Source organism: Anabrus simplex, chromosome 7 (assembly GCF_040414725.1).
Source record: "Anabrus simplex isolate iqAnaSimp1 chromosome 7, ASM4041472v1, whole genome shotgun sequence".
Classification (NCBI taxonomy): Eukaryota; Metazoa; Arthropoda; class Insecta; order Orthoptera; family Tettigoniidae; genus Anabrus; species Anabrus simplex.
Window position 1 is genome coordinate 11,006,374 of NC_090271.1, and position 22,835 is coordinate 11,029,208.

The 22,835-nt window shown below is 42.3% G+C and overlaps 1 protein-coding gene across 1 annotated transcript in view; it reads right to left on the bottom strand.

Moving 5' to 3' along the window:
* The window catches only part of LOC137501562 (brachyurin-like), a 53,205-nt gene extending 32,195 nt beyond the window's left edge, over positions 1–21,010 (bottom strand). The window contains exon 1 of the mRNA XM_068228764.1: positions 20,905–21,010. Coding sequence (XP_068084865.1) covers positions 20,905–20,952 — 48 coding nt within the window. The 5' untranslated portion in view covers positions 20,953–21,010. The remainder of the gene's footprint in view (positions 1–20,904) is intronic.
* Between the last annotated feature and the right edge of the window lie 1,825 nt (positions 21,011–22,835).

Sequence of the window (22,835 nt, forward strand, 5' to 3'; positions counted from 1 at the left end):
ATTTCATTTCGAAAAATACTCAAACCGAACTGTGTTGATGATATCGTAGCTTGGCGCTGTCGCTACTTGAGGGCTGTTAGGAATGCAGATTACGAAAGCATTGTGTGGCTTGATGAAACATTTGTAAACGTTGGCCACACCTTAACCAAGGGGTGGTCAGACAGAACACCAGAAAGCACAATGAAAGCCCCGATAGGGAAGGGAGGTAGGATCATTGTCCTGCATGCTGGCACTGTACGAGGCTTCGTTCCAAATTGTTTCCTCATGTTTCGGTCGCGAAAAACAGGGTACTACCACGAAGAAATGAATGCTGCTTCCTTCACGGCATGGTTTGAAAATTCCCTCCTTAAAAACATTCCTCCCAAGTCCACCATTGTTATGGATAATGCTCCATACCATTCTGTAATAGCGGACAGAGCCCCAACAATGCAGACGAAAAAAGCTGACATACTGGCTTGGGTAGAAAGAAATGTCTTGCCTCGGAACACAGATATTACCATTGAAGCTTGTACTACAAAGTCAGAGCTAATGGAGCTTGTGACAGCTTACAAACCGAAACCCGTTTATGTCATCGATGAGATTGCAAAAATGAATGGCCACCAGGTGATCAGGCTGCCTCCTTACCATGCCCATTTGAACCCATTTGGTCACAAGTGAAGGGTTACATAGCTGAGAACAACAAGAGGTTCACCATCACTGAAATAGAGAGACTGGCCAGAGAGGGTATTGAGAATGGGCCTCTGTGGTGAAACACACATGGGGACTGACGCAAAGCAGTGGAAAAAGGAAGGAGTTTTGGAATACTGTGTGGAAGAAATGATCATCTCCCTCGTTTCCAGCTCCAGCTCCGCAAGTGAAGAAAGCGATTCCTCCCTGGGAGTTGCTCCACTCACACCGTGAAGGTGAGTAATTTTCCACTGTGATGAACTTCTCCAAACTGCATTTTAAGGCTGAGTAACCAGAACGGGAGTCTGTTTTCTGATAATCAGTATCATATGCATAAAATGTAATTTCGGATTTTTCTTGAAAATTGGTAATGCAAATTTTCCAGTTTTAGCATGAAGTCGACAAAATTGCCTTGACAAGCTAATGTTTGAATTGAAGTATAACAGGTGTTTACAGCACCCTTCGAAATTTTGATAATGATTATTATTTTTGTCTCTGAAAATAATAATTATACATTCTTCTTCTTCTGTGCTTTCTTCTCATTAAGGTGGATGGACTTCGATTTTTCGAATTTTAGACAAGGCATGTGAGATTTTAGAAATTAGGAATCATGATCTATGGTTAGAATATATACTTTTTTATTTTGCTTCGGATTTCAATAAAAAAAGAGGTGCCATGACTAATGATTGCAAGTTTAAAGGCACTCGAAACGACAAGACGGACTTTTACCTTGCACAACTCTAATTCCAACTATAGCTGGCATCTTAAATTGTGCCGTTGCCTGTGACAGGGTCCGAACGATTTCTCCTCTTTGTACAAAAATCTCTTAGATATTTTTCTCACCCTCACCCGGATTTGAACCCAGAATGTTGAGCAGGCCTGTCAAAATGCCATTCTGATACTGAAATCTAATTAAAATTAAAATAAATCTTCCGGAGATAGACTGATTAAAGCCTATGAGGAAGGGGAATGAGGAGTTTGTCTTACGATATTTGAGCTAATAAAATTACTGCTGAGCCACCTTGGAATAATGGCAACGATATTTAACGTTTTTCTAACTCTTTCATGATCGCCGTTAATGGATATTATTTTCCGCAGAGCCTAGCACAGAACGAGAGATGTTGACTGTGATGTAGTAACTCCTGCCGGATCATGTGGCAACACAGCGCTCCCACTCCTTTGTTCGGTGCCACGTGCTGCGAACTGTCAGAACGCGCACATTGTTTTAATAGCACTATAGTCTCCAAGTCTCGATTTACGAGTTAATGTTTACGTTATGATCTGTTGATCTGTGAAGTTCACAACTTATTATTAGTGGTCTGTGTTTTGTGAAGAGTTGCCAATATTTTTTAAATCCGTGTATAGTGAATGAAAGTATGATCTTATTACATACTTGCTTCGAACTCCAATTTCTTCTTTGTCTTTCGAAGAAAAATGTGCTCTGAAAGACAAGCGGCCACAGCCATTATTGAAAATTGTGCAAAAGGATGGAAACCAAATAAGAACTTTCCAGTCCCAATGGTATAAGGATTATACATGGCTTACAGCAAGTGTGACAGATTGTAAGTTTTACTGTTACATTTGCATATTATTTGGAGGTGATAGTGAATGGAATGAGGGTGGCATCAGTACCCTAAAAAGTTTTCATAGAAGAGCACGTAAACACCAGATTTCAAAAAGACATATTCAGAACAGTGAGCGTTTTCTTCTTCTCAGCAGGAGTAGAATAGATCATGCGATATCAGAAGCGGCTCGTCTTGCAGCTCTAAAGCATAATGAGTTAGTAAATCATAATAGACGGGTTCTTGGCAGGTTAGTTCAAGTGGTGTGTTTTCTCGGAAAACAAGAACTTCCATTCCGTGGGCATGACGAGAGTAGTGACTCCGTAAATAAAGGTAACTACCTCGAGACCTTGGAATTGCTAGCACAAGAAGAACAATTCATGAGAGAGCATCTCGGAGCAACTTCAGGATTTAAAGGAACTTCGAGTGACATTCAGAATGAACTTACTGACTGTGTAACTCAAGTGATGAATGAAGAGATTCAGAAAGAACTTTCTATTTGTGAATTTGTATCAGTTCAGGTGGATGAAACATTAGATATATCTTGTCAGAATCAGATGAACATTATATTTCGGTATTGTGTTGGTTATAACGTTCACGAGAGGTTTGTGGGGTTCTACGACGTCTCAAAAGATAAAAGTGCCACTGGACTGTCAGCCGTAATATTGGATGTCTTGCGAAAATAGGGCGTAGAAAAGAAGTTAATATGTCAGACTTACGACGGGGCTTCCGTAATGCCGGGTTCTACAGAGGGTGTTCAAACTATCGTAAAGCAAGTTTGCCCACATGCAATGTTTATACACTGCTATGCACATAAGCTCAATTTGGTACTCTTGTATGGAGCAAAAGCTATAAATAAAGTGCGTCTCTTTACTTATGATTTGACTGCCTTCCATACATATTTCAGCAAGTCATCAAATAGAACTCAAGTCCTAAGAGATAAAGGCTTTAAACTTTCCCCGGCATGTACGACACGTTGGAACTTCCACTCCAGGACTTGAAAGAAGCTCTTACACACATTGTTGATAAAGATGAAGAATGGGATGGCGAATCTGTTAATGGTGCTATGGGACTGGTTAAGAGATTAGATGACCCTAATTTCCTCTTCCTGTTGTGAGTCTTCAACAAGATATTTTGCTACACGGATCATTTATTCAAGGTGCTGCAAGCAAAATGCACATCTAATGTAAATATCTGCAACCATGAGATAAAGCAAACCATAAATAACTTTAAAAATCTGAGATATGAAGAAACAGTGAATGAATGCATAGACACCAGCAAAGCTCTCAATACCGCAATGGCAACAGAATCATTTGTAGTGCCAACCCTCACAGCATTAGCATATGAAATAATTGATACCACCGCGGTACAGATGGAAATACGGTTCTGTAACTTTGAAAACTTCCATTTTGCAGAATTATTGGATGAGAATCAATTTAAGGCTTACAACACAAGTTTTCCCTCAATGAAAATGAAACAACTCCTGAAGATGTACCCTTTTTTCGAAAGTGAACAACTGACAAATGAACTTGTGAATGTGTACTCTGATGAAGCTAAACATCTACCTCCACAAATACTGCTAAAATATATGTTGGATAATAGTCTGGACAAGGTTTACGAACAAACAACACGTTTGGTTCGTTTAGTTCTCACATTTCCAGTGACAGCATGTTCGGGTGAAAGAAGTATGAGTGCGCTAAAACGCATAAAAACCTTCCTGAGGAATTCAATGACAAACAGTAGACTATGTAATTTAAGTACACTTGCGATAGAGAAATCTCTATTGCACGAACTGTTAAATAATCAGAGCTTCAGGGACCGTGCCATTGATACATTTGCTTTATAAAAGAATTTAAGGTAAGCTTGAACAATATTCTTAGACTCCCCAAGTAATATAGCTAGCTTCGCCACTGGTTGTTAATGATTTACTGCGCAGCGACAATGACAATGATGCATGAGTACACTTTTGTTGTTGTGTTACCATTCATGCTGTCACGGCCCGTACTTGATATGGCGTGTATTGTATCAGTTCTAGTGATATGATCTCAACTGGATTTAAGCTATAGTACACAAATGTTACATGCTATACCGCATTTTAAATAATAATAACAATAACAATACTTGCACAGTAGGTACTCCTTCAGATGTAGGCCTACCTACTTCGTGAATTTCATTCCGCCTGTTTTAAACTAATAAAAGCCTATTTTATACATTTTTCTCACCTGTATCGGTTCTAAATATCCGGTGTCTGGTGATTACACTCTCGAGATGTAACATTTGCAAGACGTACAGCGATAAGTACAGCGATTCCTTCAGACACATACTGGTACAAATACTACGCAGTAGTCTACCTGGTCCGCTGCACGCGACTACGTAAGTCATCGGGAAAGTTGCTGAACATTTCAGGGGCTGCACACTAACCGGGAACTCTGAGGGCTCTGCCGATTGCTGAGTGTAGGCACCACCGTGTTTCATGAACTTGTGGATACACTGTTGTTTTATTAGAAAAGTGCCACGACACTGCACGACTGCACTTTATGGACAGCAATATCCAGCAGAAAACTTGTGCGAGAAAGTGAGGCTGTTGAACCCATTTGCGAATTCTTTTGTTGCATGAATTGTTAGGTTGGCAGTGGCAATTTGTTCTTTTCGCTGTTGCCCAGAACTTGAACATGAACTGATCGTCGAATTGTTTGAAACATACCGTACCGGTATCAGTCAACTGTTCTAAGAATTCTATAGGAGCACAATTACGTATTCAATTATATTGAATTGTATTATATTTATCTATATACTTACTTTCCCGCGACCGAGGAAAATTACTAGACCGTCAAGCTATTCTCCATTTTACTCTGAGCATTTGAAACCACAGTGCCTGATATTGAATGCATCACGCTGATCACCGGGAGCTGGCAAGTTGCTTTAATGGATCTACTCATCTTCAACTCCTGCACGATTATGGATCTTCGTACGTGTTCGATTGTGATGTGACTTTATGCCTGACAGTATTTAAAAACTGGCTCATTTAACCGTTCTCCGCTATTCGTAAACATTGTGGGACTTTGCCTAGTGCTGCGTGTGCTATGCTACCGCTCAGAGAATTGCGCACTGTTTTCTTTTGAGTGATTTGCATTTTACTTCTAAGTTTTACAGTGTCTACCCCCATTTCATATTTATATCGCCTCTTCTACTGATCCTATGCATTGTTTTTCGTCTTAATCGGCTGATGATGACCTGCACTAGGGTCGAAACCGGTACCATTTCTACCAATTATTAAATGGGAATGTAATTCACTACATTTCTTATTCTTTTGTATTGAATAGGTTGAATCTCTTTATCAATTATTTCAATTTTAACCGGTATCAGTTGTCGGAAGAAAATGAATTTTCAAAGGATTCTTCATCTGAAATGCTGTTAGTCATATATTAATACAGACAATGTGTACGTCAAGGACAGTATTGTTTATAGCATTTTGTTTTCACTACTGATTTCCGCTTACTTTATGACTGATCGTCATTTGGGACTCATGATAGAAGGTAGTCTCTGGTTACCTTCATCCAGAACAGTACTAGAACTGAACAAGTTTTCTTCATCATCACTTTCTCTTTCCATGCGATCTACATCAATTACTAAATGTAAAGTTTAGAAGTAAATTACAAGTAAAAACGACTAAGAATATAATCATTACAAGTAGTTCTGGAGGTACAATTAACGGAGAAATGTGAGATATTCTGTTTCGTTTGCCTTAATATTGCTGCGCCACTTAGTGGATTCCTTGACCGAGCTACGCGGTTTGGTTGTTAGCTTGCATTCAGGAGATTGTGGGTGTCGGCAGCCCTGAAGATGATTTGCCCAGGTGCAGCAACCCAACCTAATGCTGATCATGCGCTTACTACACTGACTTGGACACTTACGGATTTCGCCTTGCTAAAATGGGAGACAATTCGACGGTGGCGCTCCTACTGACTTGACCTGAAAAAATCGTGCTAAATTCAAATATCAATGGAAATGTATATACGAAAATGGATAAATAAATTACACCTAGAAAGAAAGTGTTATTGAGATATTAACTTCGAAGTTGCTAAAACAATTCTGGATAAATAAATAAAGAATTATTTAAAAGGTTATTATTCAAAGACTGAAATTAGACTTATAAACAAGAAGTGAAATGGACTGGTGTGAAATGGCTTGATCTTTCATTTATGCATTACTTTTTTAGCTTTAGCATTCCTGCCTGAACTCTTACGGTTGGATTTGTCTTTTTTCTCATTTAAAAACATTGTATCATCACATTAAGACACTTGTCAATAAAAATATCGGCACATTCCTTACACATATGATGCAATGAATTAACATTTAATAGCTGGACAATTTTCCTCTTAACATGAATAGAAAGATATTCCTTACACATATGATGCAATAAATTAACATTTAATAATAATAATAATAATAATAATAATAATAATAATAATAATAATAATAATAATAATGTTTTTTACGTCCCACTAACTACTCTTTTACGGTTTTCGGAGACGCCGAGGTGCCGGAATTTAGTCCCGCAGGAGTTCTTTTACGTGCCAATAAATCTACCGACACGAGGGTGACGTATTTGAGCACCTTCAAATACCACCGGACTGAGCCAGGATCGAACCTGCCAAGTTGGGGTCAGAAGGCCAGCGCCTTAACCGTCTGAGCCACTCAGCCCGGCTAATTAACATTTAATAGCTGGACAATTTTCTTCCTAACATGAAGCCTACTAACAGAAAGATAATCTATAAAATCCCGGCTTTAATCTGAGAAGAGGGATAAAGAAAGAAAAGTATGAAAATGTTGTCGATAGTGATGCTTTAAGGAATATTTACGTACAATTAGAGCAAAAATGTAACATACCCTTGGCTGTATTGTCGAGGATTTCTAAAGTCGCTGGCCTGGAAATGATCTGAACAGATCTTATAATTCTTATATAAGTGTAACGTCCCTTCTTTCTTGTACACCTTATCCAAATCGCTTCTGTGACATTTCAAAACCCACAGATCACACCTACAACAACACATCGGTATTGAAGGTTAACTGCAGCTGCACTATAGAATAAAATATGCGTATTACATTTTATGCCAGTTAAAATATGGGTCGAGCAGGTCAGAAGATTATGAAGTACTATAAAAACCTCTGTCACTGGAAGAATATATATGCAAACATAATATTACTTACATGTTCTTGTCACGAAGGAACCTGAAGAACGACCGCGCATTTTTCTCTACTTCGTAATTAATGCAGCCAAACACACCACATACCTTTCCCCTCATGTTGAGAGGAGATATCAAGGAATGACACACACTACGATTTATTTATGTCAACTCACTGAAAACGCATAAATAACACCAAAAACTTCACACAAAAATACACGTGCTCTTATGAGAGAATCAGTACTGTTCAGGTCTATCGGCTAGAGTGAGCTCCAGTAGCTGTCCATCGACAAGGTCTGTCTAGGGAGGTCAAGTCACGAATGCTACTTATGGAGCCGCCATATTGGGTCTTTAAGTGAGCGTAACCAAAGGCAAGTGTATTCGAATTTAGAGGATTTCGGTACCGCACATTGAAATAAAAACAAAATACCAACTGTTTTTCATAAAAAAATGAATTGGGCATCTACTGGTCATGTATATATAACTGTATAATACTTAAATGATATGAATACATTCACAGCTATTTCAATAGGAAGATAATTAACAGAGCGTGAAATTCTTTTTTGAGTAACAAGAATCAACAGAAAAGCTCATGTTCTTCTCTTTTACTTCCTTACAATTTGGTCTTGCTGTGTTTCTTATTAATATCATCTGTCAAATATGTAATCTTATTGACAGAAACATAGAAATCTGTACAGTACCTGTGTCATATTATGATTACCGGTACATAAAATACTGAACTTGAAGTACTGTATAGTGGGTGGCGTGCACCATCTTTGAGTAAATTACTACGGAAGTAGCGTTTACTAAAGAAGTCCATACTACAGAAGTAAATTACTACGGGAGTTATTTACTCCGGAAGTAACGTCGGAGAGTTGAAGTACAATTTACTCTTTTAGTTACTACTACAGAAGTAGCGTTCGTTACTCGCGGAAAGATGCTGGATAAGAAAGGAAATTCATGGAAAGTCGTGGCGAAAGAATTCAATGCTTCGAGTGACGGAAAACGCAGTGAAAAGCAAGTTAAGATTCTGTAGAAGGACTTAAAAGCGAAGACGGAAGCAAAGCAGAAAGTCATGGACACGCGGGAAAAGTTAAAACTGATGGCGGCTTCTTCATACAGATGGCCTACATCCACAGCTAAATTTTCCCATTTTCACACGAGGCAGGTAGGCCCTACCTTAAGGCCACGGTCGCTCCCCAATCCCTAGGCCTTTCCTGCCCTATCGTTGCCATAAGACCTATCTGTGCCGGTGCGACGTTAAGCAAATTGAAAAAAAAAAAAAAAAAAACAACCTCTTCCGATTTCTGAAAGTTCACCGTTGTCACCGAGAGGGCAATAAATGGGAATATGCGCGCAGTCACAGTCAATTGCACCCACGACGTGTGGAAACCTGCCAACGTGAAGAATATCCTTTTAGTTTCCGAACGATCATCATCATTTGCAGGCGTACCTCCCTCTTAGCCTCAACTACTGCTTTAACCACGCGATGAAAGATACGGCTAGCAGTTGTGCGGTAAACGTTAATTAGATCAGCGGCAACTGTACTGAAATGTTCCGGTACGAAACTCTCGTAGGGCACACAGCAACTGTAATTTAAGATATACAACAAAATTAAGACAAGAATTCAGCTGTAAGTGATCTCCAAGTAGATTTAGAAGGAAAGTAAAGGATTCCTTCCTAAGACCAAAAACGTTCCTGAAACTCGCCTTGTTCACATTACACGGCTATCGCCTTTCACGCACTGTAGGCCTACGCACTATTAAATTTCCCATCGTTTACTGCGTCGAGATCGTCAATATAATCTAAGTAATCCATAAACACGTTTGAAATGTTTTTCCTCTCATATACGGCACGATATTATCATTAGTCAACAAGTCTAAACTTAGCTTACTCCATGCACGACGTGAGAGTAAATTCTAACCTATATTCGTACGTTATTTACTTCTTTAGTAATGTACTACAAGATGGTGCTCTTCAACATTTTACTCTTGTAGTAATTTAGTCCAGGAGTATCTGAAAGGACTAAAATAGTTCGGAAGTAATTTACTCTCGTGTGGAAGTCGCCGAATGCTGACTTCAAGAGTACTTTACTACGGAAGTAGAACTTACTCTTGGTTGGTGCACGCCACCCTAAAGTACTAAACAACGGTTTTCTTTATTAAGAAAGTAATTTCCGATATCTACTGCGTTTCTAAAAGGTTACCCCAGTATATTGACAAACACCGAATGCCTCTTGAGTTGAGTGCATTAAATTATGTATGGTAACTGTTTTTATCCATTCATATGGTATTTCTTTGGGTTCTAAGGCAAAAGTATTCTGCACATATGCAACAAGAGTGATGTTCTTAGCTACTCTTAACTAGTTTACTGATAACTCATGCAGCTATATAGTACAAAGTGGTGGTGGTGATTATTGTTTTAAGGGGAACTACAACTGGACAACCATCCTCTATAAACACTAATCAGAAGAAAACAAATGGAAGGGGACCAACACTTCGAAAAATGAAGGTATCGGCAAAAGAAAGATGATGGCCACAAAGTGCGTGGAAATGAAAAACTTCCTAGGCTTCGAATGCACTAATGCCGTCGCGGTCGGAAAAGAACAAGTGTTGACCAGGGGAGGTCGGAAGGGCTAGAGTAGCGAAAGCCATATCAAGACTCAGCTAAGGGCCTCGTAATCACAACCCAAAATATATTTTCCCCCTTGGGTGGGGCAATAGAACAACACCCACGGTCTCCCCTGCCTGTCATAAGAGGTGACTGAAAGGGGCGTCAGGCGCTCCTAACTATGGAGCGTGGGTTGTCGACCACGGGGCTCTTAGCCGAGTCCTAATATTCATGCATATAATAATAATAATAATAATAATAATAATAATAATAATAATAATAATAATAATAATAATAATAATAATAATAATAATAATAATAGTTAAGAAAATTAAAGCCATTGGTAGACACGATTCCATCAGAAATAGAAATTCAATTGATATTAAGTTGAGTTAACCTAGGTTAGGCTATTTCAGGGATCACATTAGGATATTATGTTAGGCTACGGTACATTAAATTACAGTAGTTGGTTAGTGCGAGTGAAGCGAGTGTTGTGATCTTTAAGTATTTGTCCAGCCATATAATGTACTCTATAGAGCATTTAAGATTAATGAAATTTAGCTGTAAATAATAACTACAGTAAAGTATAAGACTGCTATTATCAATAAAGTTGTTGTAATGATGGCCAGCTGAACATAAATTGTTGGTTTGAAGTGATAGGCTTATTCTTTGTTGTGATTATAATTGGTAAATGAACAGGAACAAGCATTTCAAATATCTGTGAAACATTTCTACGGTGCATGTAGGGTTAGAATGATACTGTCTGTAGTTTGTATGAAAAGGAATGGAATGAAATGGCGTTTGGCTTTTAGTGCCAGAAGCGTCTTAGGACAAGTTCGGCTCGCCAGGTGCAGGTCTTTTGATCTGACTCCCGTAGGCAATCTGAGGATGAAATGAAGATGGAGACGACACATACACTCAGCCCCCGTGCCAGCGAAATTGACCAATTATGGTTAAAATTCCTAAACCTGCGGGGAATCGAACCTGAGACCCCTGTGACCAAAGGCCAGCACACTAACCATTTAGCCATGGAGCCGGATACATGAAAAGGAAATTTTCATAAACATCAATACTACTATTATACACTTCCTGTTACTTTTCTTGCTTGTTTTGAAAGACAATTCTCTTTCTTTGGGAGGTTTCCTATTATATGTCAAAGAATTAGGTGGATTAGGGACGTTGAAAATTGTTGGGATGGAATTCCACTGGAGTAGTTTCCGTCCATCTGCCCTCTTTAGTTCAAATTGCGATTCTTCAAAATGATGCTAAAAGAAAATACATAAGACCTATAAATATAAAACATCGTCCATATAAACATACTATTATTCAGGAATAATACGAATGTATAACTTCACTAACCTAGCACAAGACGAATTACTGTATCTGTAGGTTGACATTTGTCACGCCTACAGTTTTGTACCCACTGAGCTCTCCTCTGCTTATCTCTCGGGACACGAAACACTAATTCCGTCAGTTGTCTTATTTAGACATTTGGTGCGGTGCAGTATCCCGTTTTCCTTCAAAATACCCGTAATAACTCGCATCATTACATCGGGCACGCCCACATAACAACGATATTTGAGACCCAATATGGCCGCCACCGCAAAGGATTGTGGTAGCGTGACCAGACCTCCCTAGACAGACCTTGTCCATCGATATCTCGCTCAGTGTCGCGTATTATCTCTACTGTATTTGGTGAAATCACTGACACCAAATTTATTATAGACTGATATTAGCGCGCTAAACAATGCATAGTGTAATGGGAGGGACGGGCCAGTGACGTCACGACCACGTCAGACCACTGCGCATCCGTCTCGTGACACCTACCGTCTCTCTTTTAGCTACCGTGATCCCACATTTCTTTGTTAATGTTGGCTGAATCGGGATAAGTTGGGCAAAATGTAATTTCCGATCCTTGAAATTTCCACCGTGCGACGAAAAACGCCGGAGATACTCGCAATAATAATTTCATTTCTCATTCCATTTTCCTCAAATATTAGTTCTGTCTAAACCAAAACTTGTAGAAAATATAATGTCCTCTCTTTCATGTCTTATGATTTTTTTTTACCGCTAGAGCCATGTCAATGGAGAGTCGCTGCCATGGAGATACTGTTCACTCGAAATGGGAGTGAGTGATGGTGTTGGTTGTTACCACTGATCTCTATACATGGATCGCTGATGGCAGGTCTCCGCTGCAGGAGAAAGTACGCCAAGTTGAACGCGCGGTTCGCCATGTTGGCGTACCCAACCTCGAGCTCTCCTTATGGGGAAGCAATGATAATATAGTCAATTTTAAGTCGCAATTAATGGCGCATTGGAATAATTAAAAATATAGAGACATGTTCACTCAAAGCATAAGGACATTGGGATCACTGACACGTCATTCCGAGGTCAGTAAATCTCCGGGATAGCAATAAACATGAGTGTATAATAACGGCCGGCAAATATTAACTTAGGTGCTGAATACATGCAATTAGCGATCGGTAACACAATACGAGTGAAAACCAGTTTCTGGAAACATTGCTGTAAATTGATACATGTATGCCACGAAATTATGCATTCTTAAAATGATGTACCTATAAACGTAGCTCAATATACAGGCCTAGATTCGACATATCGTAATCGGTGCTTGATAATGAATTTCTGTTTCCTGTTTCCAAGAAATAACGCGCATATTATCAAATTAAAATATCATTGAAGCAAATGTACACATTTATAAAACCAGGAAATATTCAAAACTAGTCAATATATCACATTACCTGCAGCTTAATGTACTATTACAGACCTCTTTAATTAAATTCAGCTCGCAAAGCGATATTGATAGTAATCATCAGAAATATGTAACACCAGTTAAAAGAGTCCCAAATACCACGAATAGTATAATGGAATAGCCCCAAACACCCACCACACTTTTCCTTCTCCCACCACTCCAGTGTCTGAAACCCATAATTATTACTGATGTAAATAAGGTCTAGAATTCCTCCAGACTTCATTTTCTAAGATTGTTATAAGGTCACGTCAATTATTTCATCGAAACCGTCAGTTTAATTATGAGAAATACACTGACTGACAGAGCAAATGCAACACCAAGAAGGAGTGGTCAGAACTTTATGCCAATTGCAGGGTAGACTGACGTCACTGAGGTATGCTCATGATGTGAAATGCGCCGCTGTGCTGCGCACGTAGCGAACGATAAATGGGACACGAGCGTTGGCGAATGGCCCACTTCGTACCGTGATTTCTCAGCCGACAGTCATTGTAGAACGTGTTGTCGTGTGCCACAGGACACGTGTATAGCTAAGAATGCCAGGCCGCCGTCAACGGAGGCATTTCCAGCAGACAGACGACTTTACGAGGGGTATGGTGATCGGGCTGAGAAGGGCAGGTTGGTCGCTTCGTCAAATCGCAGCCAATACCCATAGGGATGTGTCCACGGTGCAGCGCCTGTGGTGAAGATGGTTGGCGCAGGGACATGTGGCACGTGCGAGGGGTCCAGGCGCAGCCCGAGTGACCTCAGCACGCGAGGATCGGCGCATCCGCCGCCAAGCGGTGGCAGCCCCGCACGCCACGTCAACCGCCATTCTTCAGCATGTGCAAGACACCCTGGCTGTTCCAATATCGACCAGAACAATTTCCCGTCGATTGGTTGAAGGAGGCCTGCACTCCCGGCGTCCGCTCAGAAGACTACCATTGACTCCACAGCATAGACGTGCACGCCTGGCATGGTGCCGGGCTAGAGCGACTTTGATGAGGGAATGGCGGAACGTCGTGTTCTCCGATGAGTCACGCTTCTGTTCTGTCAGTGATAGTCACCGCAGACAAGTGTGGCGTCGGCGTGGAGAAAGGTCAAATCCGGCAGTAACTGTGGAGCGCCCTACCGCTAGACAACGCGGCATCATGGTTTGGGGCGCTATTGCGTATGATTCCACGTCACCTCTAGTGCGTATTCAAGGCACGTTAAATGCCCACCGCTACGTGCAGCATGTGCTGCGGCCGGTGGCACTCCCGTACCTTCAGGGGCTGCCCAATGCTCTGTTTCAGCAGGATAATGCCCGCCCACACACTGCTCGCATCTCCCAACAGGCTCTACGAGGTGTACAGTTGCTTCCGTGGCCAGCGTACTCTCCGGATCTCTCACCAATCGAACACGTGTGGGATCTCATTGGACGCCGTTAGCAAACTCTGCCCCAGCCTCGTACGTACGACCAACTGTGGCAAATGGTTTACAGAGAATGGAGAACCATTCCTCAGGACACCATCCGCACTCTTATTGACTCTGTACCTCGACGTGTTTCTGCGTGCATCGCCGCTCGCGGTGGTCCTACATCCTACTGAGTCGATGCCGTGCGCATTGTGTAACCTGCATATCGGTTTGAAATAAACATCAATTATTCGTCCGTGCCGTCTCTATTTTTTCCCCAACTTTCATCCCTTTCGAACCACTCCTTCTTGGTGTTGCGTTTGCTCTGTCAGTCAGTGTAAAAAAATATATAAGTAAATCTTTACTTGCAGTTAATGTTCAGTAAAATTGAAAACAGTTGGCTGTACATCACTTCTAAGGTGTACAGTTTGTCCATTTCTATCAAAACAGTCTTCCTCTAAGTGATCCGAGCAGAGAACAGCTGTTTTAGAAGGCTCCCAATTCTCCCGCCTGATACTCCTAATCGATGATCTTAGATGTTTGGGTCTCGAGAAAGGAAACATACAAAAATTAATTGCCATTTTGCTCCCGGAATATGCGAAATAAGATACAATAAACCTAAAACTCTAAACACTACCCTAGGAAGATTCTTATGTACAGTATAAAACTCCCCGAGCCGGGCTGAGTGGCTCAGACGGTTAAGGCGCTGGCCTTCTAACCCCAACTAGGCAGGTTGGATCCTGGCTCAGTCCGGTGGTATTTGAAGGTGCTCAAATACGGTAGCCCCGTGTCGGTAGATTTACTGGCACGTAAAAGAACTCCTGCGGGACTAAATTCCGGCACCTCTGCGTCTCCGAAGACCTTAAAAAAGTAGTTAGTAGGACGTAAAGCAAATAACATTATTATTAAAACTCCTCGATGAAATGATTTCTCCTTCTGCTGATCGGTTCTGTTTGTACATCCATAAGCTGAATACTGCGGTATGTTAATACCCCGCAGAAAGTGTCTTCATTCATATTTCAGATAAATACATACATATTTAAATTTAATCTTGTAATTCACAAGCATACTACAAGGCAACGAACCTAAATTCGTAAAATACACTACTATTTACTTTGCAATAACACAGCACAGAACAATCGTGAAACTACAATCAAGAGGCCTGGCGTCACTGAACTAAGCATAAACAAAGCAAGCGCGCTCCTCGTGGTCTATTGCACCATGCGCTCTCTGCCATCTTACGACGCCAGTCATCTTCTATTCGGCTTACTGCTACCCAAGCTACCAGCCATCCAGGTATAGAGATCAGTGGTTGTTACGAAGGGCTCAGATACGGTGGTGCCAATCATCACCGCTAGACGACTACAAACAAAAGATAATCCTTCAAGGACGGCACGACAGCTCCTTGGCTGAAGAGTGAGCTTCTGATCATGACCATACACAGGAGTGAGCTGTTCTCTCTGCTTGTCACGCTCCTCGATTTCCGACCTCCCTTGGTCAACACTTGTTCTTTTCCGACTCCAACAGTCTAGGGAGTCTTTCATTTCCACGCCAAGTTTTCTTTTGCTGGCACCTTCGTTGTTCCCCTTTGGTTAGTGTTGCCACCAAACTTAGAAGCAGGAGCATAGATGTTTTTACAATTGGCTTTACGTCGCACCGACACAGATAGGTCTTATGGCGACGATGGGACAGGAAAGAGCTACGCGTGGGAAGGAAGTGACCGTAGCCTTATTCCCTTATTTAAGGTACAGTCTGGTGTGAAGGTGGAAAACTACGCAAACCCCTCTTCAGGGCTGCAAACAGTGGGATTCGTACCCACTATGCAAGCTCGCAGCTGTGTGACTCTAACCGCACGGCAAGCTCGCTGGTATCGCATACGTGAAGAGATGCCCCGCGGCAAGGTATGGAGGTACAGGACCATCACCAAACCAAACCCCATGGCCTACCAAATGACCACTGCTCAGACCGAAGGCCTGCAGATTAAGAGGTGTCACGTGGTCAGCACGACGAATCCTCTCGGCCGTTATTCTTGGCTTCCTAGATCGGGACCGCCATCTCACCGTCAGATAGCTCTCAACTGTAATCATGTAGGCTGAGTGGACCTCGAACAAGCCCGTGACCTGGCCGAGAATCGAACTTGGGACCTCCGGGTAAGAGGCGGGCGCGCTACCCCTACACCGCGGGGCCGGCTCAAGAAATGTACAGCAAAAGTAAACTGAAGGTCAACATAATGTCAAAAGTGTATCGTGTTTAAATTGAGAGTTTGCTTTTGTTCAAAAGACCTTCGACTCATAGGATCCTGGAGGTGAAGCAAATGTGACAGTTTTGCAGCATTCGGCAATAATTTGGAGTCCACAAGATTCCTTCCAGACACTGTACAGGTGGAGACAACTGCGGAGAACTTAAACTAGGTCAGCTCATCTATCACGAAGTTGCGTTGCATGTCATCCAAACTTTACGATGTGATGATGGCTTTGAGATTCCAGGAGGAATCTACAGAAATATTGACCCAGAAATGGCGTCAAACCGAAAATGAGATTTTGGTTCTCGGATGAACTGAAACTGAAAGCTGCCAAGCTATGATGTAGAGGGCAGTCCCTCCTTGAGCCGCTAGCTCATTGGGATTTTCTATAATAAATAAATAAATAAATAAATAAATAAATAAATAAATAAATAAATAAATACACGCCTTTCCCTTAGCCACGCGGCAGCTGCCAAACTCAACAAGATATGGAGGAACAGGGCCATCACCAAGAATACAAGAATGTGCCGATTATTTCTGATAGCCATGCAGGCCACTCAGATATGGATCGTTGAAGAAAGAAGATGGAACCGCCTGCATTGCGGGTCTACTGTGAAGTCTTGTGCATATTTTGGGCGGAACACTGGACAAACTTTGTGGTTCTTGAGGATATCAGATTCAAAGACAGGCGTGAGGAGAAATCAACCGAGCATTCTTAACATACTTCGTACTTTAACCATGTTCCCAAGAAGGAAGGCAGGGAGCCATGAAAAAATGGCATTTGAACGGAAGGTACCAGGAACGAGACCTTAAGGAGGAACACGCACAAGATGAGGACACATCGAGGCTGCGCAGCATCTCCCGTCATTTTAAAGCCATTTTTAAAGGTTCCCTGCGGACGTGTCAATCACATGTGTGGTTTTTAAACTTCTGTCGTTATAATAGATTAAACCAAAAGTATACGTGAAATGTATTCCAGTCATAATCGCAGGAGAAAGTTGAGGTGCTCGACGAAATGACACAGGCTCGAGGTGAGACACAAAATAGCAGGGTTTTTTCCTTCTAATTTTCAGCCTATTATAGCAAACTTTGGGAAAGTATTCTTTCTGATTATATTAGACATGTTTTCGAAATTAATAACTGGTTCGATAGAAGGCAGTTTGGGTTTAGGAAAGGTTATTCCACTGAAGCTTATCTTACAGGATTCCAGCAAGATATAGCAGGTGTCTTGGATTCAGGAGGTCAAATGGACTGTATCGCGGTCGACCTATCTAAGGCATTATTCTTTATTTTATTGTTTGCTAGTTGATTTACGTCGCACCGACACAGATAGGTCTTATGGCGACGATGGGAGAGGAAAGGCCTAGTAATGGGAAGGAAGCGGCCGTGGCTTTCATTAGGTTACAGCCCCAGCATTTGCCTGGTGTGAAAATGGAAAACCACGGAAACCTTCTTCAGGGCTGCCGACAGTGGGGTATCTAAGGCATATGATAGGGTAGGTCATGGGAGACTACTGGCAAAAATGAGTACAATTGGGCTAGAAAAAAGAGTGACTACATTTCTAGAAAATAGAACTCAGGGAATTAGAGTAGGCGAAGGTTTATCTGACCCTGTAATAATTAAGGGGGAATTCCTCAAGGCAGTGTTATTGGACCTTTATGTTTTCTTATATATATAAATGATATGAGTAAAGAAGTGGAATCAAAGAGAAGGCTTTTTACTGATGGTATTTTTCTGTACAGAGTAAGAAATAAGTTACAAGATTGTGAGCAAATGCAACATGACCTCAATAATGTTGTGAGATGGACAGCAGGCAACGGTATGATGATAAACGGGCTTAAAAGTCAGGTTGTGAGTTTCACAAATAGGGAAAGTCCTCATAATTTTGATTACTGCGTTGATGGGGTGAAAGTTCCTTTCGGGGATCATTGTAAGTACCTAGGTGTTAATATAAGGAAAGATCTTCATTGGGATAATCACATAAATGGGATTGTTAATAAAGGCTACAGATCTATGCACATGGTTATGAGGGTATTTAGGGGCTTTAGTAAGGATGTAAAGGAGAGGGCATATAAGTCTCTGGTAAGACCCCAGCTAGAGTATGGTTCCAGTGTATGGGGACCTTACCAGGATTAGATTATTCAAGAACTGGAAAAAATCCAAAGAAAAGCAGCTCGATTTGTTCTGGATGATTTCCGACAAAAGAGTAGCGTTACAAAAATGTTGCAAAGTTTGGGCTGGGAAGACTTGGGAGAAAAGAGACGAGCTGCTCGACTGAGTAGTATGTTCCGATCTGTCCGTGGAGAGATGGCATGGAATGACATCAATAGACGAATATGTTTGAGTGATGTCTTGTAAAAGTAGGAAAGATCACAATATGAAGATAAGGTTGGAATTCAAGAGAACAAATTGGGGCAAATGTTCGTTTATAGGAAGGGGAGTTAGGGATTGGAATAATTTACCGACTGCCCTAAATGCAGATCAGTAGTACATCACCGGGTACCCTTCCTGACACCACTTGATTCTTAACCCAGGATTGATTGGGATTCGAACAGGCCATGACGGCCCTTGGAGGAGTGGAACTACTTCTCCAGAAGAGCAAGTCGATATCTGCATTTATCAAATTCTGACGTCCTTCTAGGTGGAGCGGCACCTCGGCTAAGCAGACCCTCGTTTGATGTACTGGGTCAAAACATTTGATTTTTTAATGATTTTCGCTGCATGGCTTAACAATCGATAAGAAATACATAATTTGTTGACGAAAATTAGAAAGTTTCAAAAATTCGCAGTCTGGATGAAGAGACCTCTATGATGAGAGTTTTGCAGAATGGACAACTCTAGAACGGGAAAGGAACTACTCAACATCGTAACAAAGAGTAAATGCGGCACGGATTGACTAAAAGAGGTTCAGAGGGACCTACAACATATCTTTTTCTTCTTAGCGTGGCTGTCCGCCTCGGACGTTGGCGGTCAACATGGCTATTCTGGCTTTATCCATTGCAACTGGGAACAGTTCTGTAGATGTTTTGTTGAACCAGGTTTTAATGTGGTCGAGCCAGGAGATTCTTCTTCGCCCAGGAGATGTTTTTCCTTCTATTTTGCCTTGCAGGATAAGTTGAAGCAGCTCATATCTTCTCTGATTCCTCTGGTCAACATAGGGAATCTCGAGGACCGCATCGAGTAGCGAAATAAAATCACAAATGTAAAATTTGAATGAGGAATATCAGACAACCCGGGAAAAAGTGGACGAAGGAGCGGAAGAGGAAGCATTCAGAGAGGAGGACGAGATTTTGGGAAGAAAAGAGGAAAAACGCCCCAAGATGACATCAGTCGCTCTCCTTAAGGGGAACAATCGTGTAAATAATAATAATAATAATAATAATAATAATAATAATAATAATAATAATAATAATAATAATAATAATAATAATAATAATAATACCGGGCGAGTTGGCCGTACGGTTAGGAGCGCGCAGGTGTGACCTTGCATCCGGGAGATAGTGGGTTCGAGGTCAACTGTCGGCAGTCCTGAAGGTGGTTTTCCGTGTTTCCCCATTTTCACACCATGTAAATGCTGGGGCTATCGTCACCATAAGACCTATCTGTGTCGGTGCGACGTAAAACAAATTGTACAAAAATATATATGTATAGAAGAATAAAGAAAGTCTTCAGAATGTCCAACAATGGAAAATTCTAAATTCCTATGGATGGAATTAGATATTTATCACCAGTAGAGCATGTCAAAAATATATCAGATGTAAGGGTTTTCAGGCGTTTGCTCTATTAACCAGCGTTTCGTGTTAGGTCTGACACTAGACTCATCAGAGTGGGTAGGGTTGACACACCCCACTCTGATGAGTCTAGTGAAAACCCTTACATCTGATATATCAATGTCTAACATTCTACAGGAAGGAATTCACGACAAGCTCGAAATACAGGAGGGAAAAATATTGAGGAATATATTAGTACCAGTCAAAAAATGGAACGAATACAAAAGAGCTCCTCATAACTGTGACCAGAAAGAGACGCGAAGCATTAACAGGTTGCCAGGTTCTCGTGTACCTACTGGCAAAAGATGGTTGATGGAAGTAAGCAAAGATTTGCAGGACCTGCGAGGAACAGAAGGAGACTTAAAGAGCGGACATCTCTCAGGAGAAATTTTCAGGACAGTCCTCTAAGACGGACGACAGGTAGCCTCTCCTCTGGACACAACAGAGCCAGAGGGCAGCCCAAATGTAACAGTCCCCTTTACGAAACAAGAAAAAGAAACTTGGAGCATACGAGCGATTCCAAGAAAAGCCAAAGTTGAAAACTAGCAAGAAGTGGGCTGGGGAGGCTCACAGAAAGCGAGCGGTGCTCTAGCGGAAAGATCTTATCGGGTAATCACGAAATATGTCACATGGAGTGCCAAATATCCTTTCCCCCACCGTTCAAAAATTCGACTAACGCTGGGTTTGAAGCGGACACACTCTACCACTCTATGTTAGTATACTGTACCTGAATTGCAGCGAGGACTGAGAGAAAGATGACTGCAGTTGTCGCCATCCTGATTTCCTTTGCCACACCGGCGTATCACAGAGATAACAAGTACTTGACGGTGAGTTATCAGTACGATTAGTCACATCATGAAATGCGAATGACCTTCCATCAAACTACACGCACATACACTGACTGACAGAGCAAATGCAACACCAAGAAGGAGTGGTTCGAAAGGGATGAAAGTTGGGGAAAAAACAGAGACGGCACGGACGAATAATTGATGTTTATTTCAAACCGATATGCAGGTTACACAATGCGCACGGCATCGACTCAGTAGGATGTAGGACCACCGCGAGCGGCGATGCACGCAGAAACACGTCGAGGTACAGAGTCAATAAGAGTGCGGATGGTGTCCTGAGGGATGGTTCTTCATTCTCTGTCAACCATTTGCCACAGTTGGTCGTCCGTACGAGGCTGGGGCAGAGTTTGCAAACGGCGTCCAATGAGATCCCACACGTGTTCGATTGGTGAGAGATCTGGAGAGTACGCTGGCCACGGAAGCATCTGTACACCTCGTAGAGCCTGTTGGGAGATGCGAGCAGTGTGTGGGCGGGCATTATCCTGCTGAAACAGAGCATTGGGCAGCCCCTGAAGGTACGGGAGTGCCACCGGCCGCAGCACATGCTGCACGTAGCGGTGGGCATTTAACGTGCCTTGAATACGCACTAGAGGTAACGTGGAATCATACGCAATAGCGCCCCAAACCATGATGCCGCGTTGTCTAGCGGTAGGGCGCTCCACAGTTACTGCCGGATTTGACCTTTCTCCACGCCGACGCCACACTCGTCTGCGGTGACTATCACTGACAGAACAGAAGCGTGACTCATCGGAGAACACGACTTTCCGCCATTCCCTCATCCAAGTCGCTCTAGCCCGGCACCATGCCAGGCGTGCACGTCTATGCTTTGGAGTCAATGGTAGTCTTCTGAGCGGACGCCGGGAGTGCAGGCCTCCTTCAACCAATCGACGGGAAATTGTTCTGGTCGATATTGGAACAGCCAGGGTGTCTTGCACATGCTGAAGAATGGCGGTTGACGTGGCGTGCGGGGCTGCCACCGCTTGGCGGCGGATGAGCCGATCCTCGCGTGCTGACGTCACTCGGGCTGCGCCTGGACCCCTCGCACGTGCCACATGTCCCTGCGCCAACCATCTTCGCCACAGGCGCTGCACCGTGGACACATCCCTATGGGTATCGGCTGCGATTTGATGAAGCGACCAACCTGCCCTTCTGAGCCCGATCACCATACCCCTCGTAAAGTCGTCTGTCTGCTGGAAATGCCTCCGTTGACGGCGGCCTGGCATTCTTAGCTATACACGTGTCCTGTGGCACACGACAACACGTTCTACAATGACTGTCGGCTGAGAAATCACGGTACGAAGTGGGCCATTCGCCAACGCCGTGTCCCATTTATCGTTCGCTACGTGCGCAGCACAGCGGCGCATTTCACATCATGAGCATACCTCAGTGACGTCAGTCTACCCTGCAATTGGCATAAAGTTCTGACCACTCCTTCTTGGTGTTGCATTTGCTCTGTCAGTCAGTGTATTTGCAGCAGATTCTATAGAAAAGTGAACCTTTTTCAATTTAAAGCGCAAAATATATTCGATAAGATATCTGCTGTGTTTTCCGACATAGCTCTGGAACGGAAGCAGCGTACACATATGACTTAATATTTGGGGCGGGGATATTGCGGGGGATAAGGGGTGGGATTGTGAGAGGGTGATATGTAAAAGATAATCGAAAAATAATCCATAGCGTTCGTGGTCTCTGAGATGAACAGTGTCACTCCGGATGTGACAGTCCCAATGACAGGCATGTAGGATCAGCTACTTCCCAGGCAATCTGGGCTGACACAAGGGAAAAAACACACAATAATAACCTCAAGACT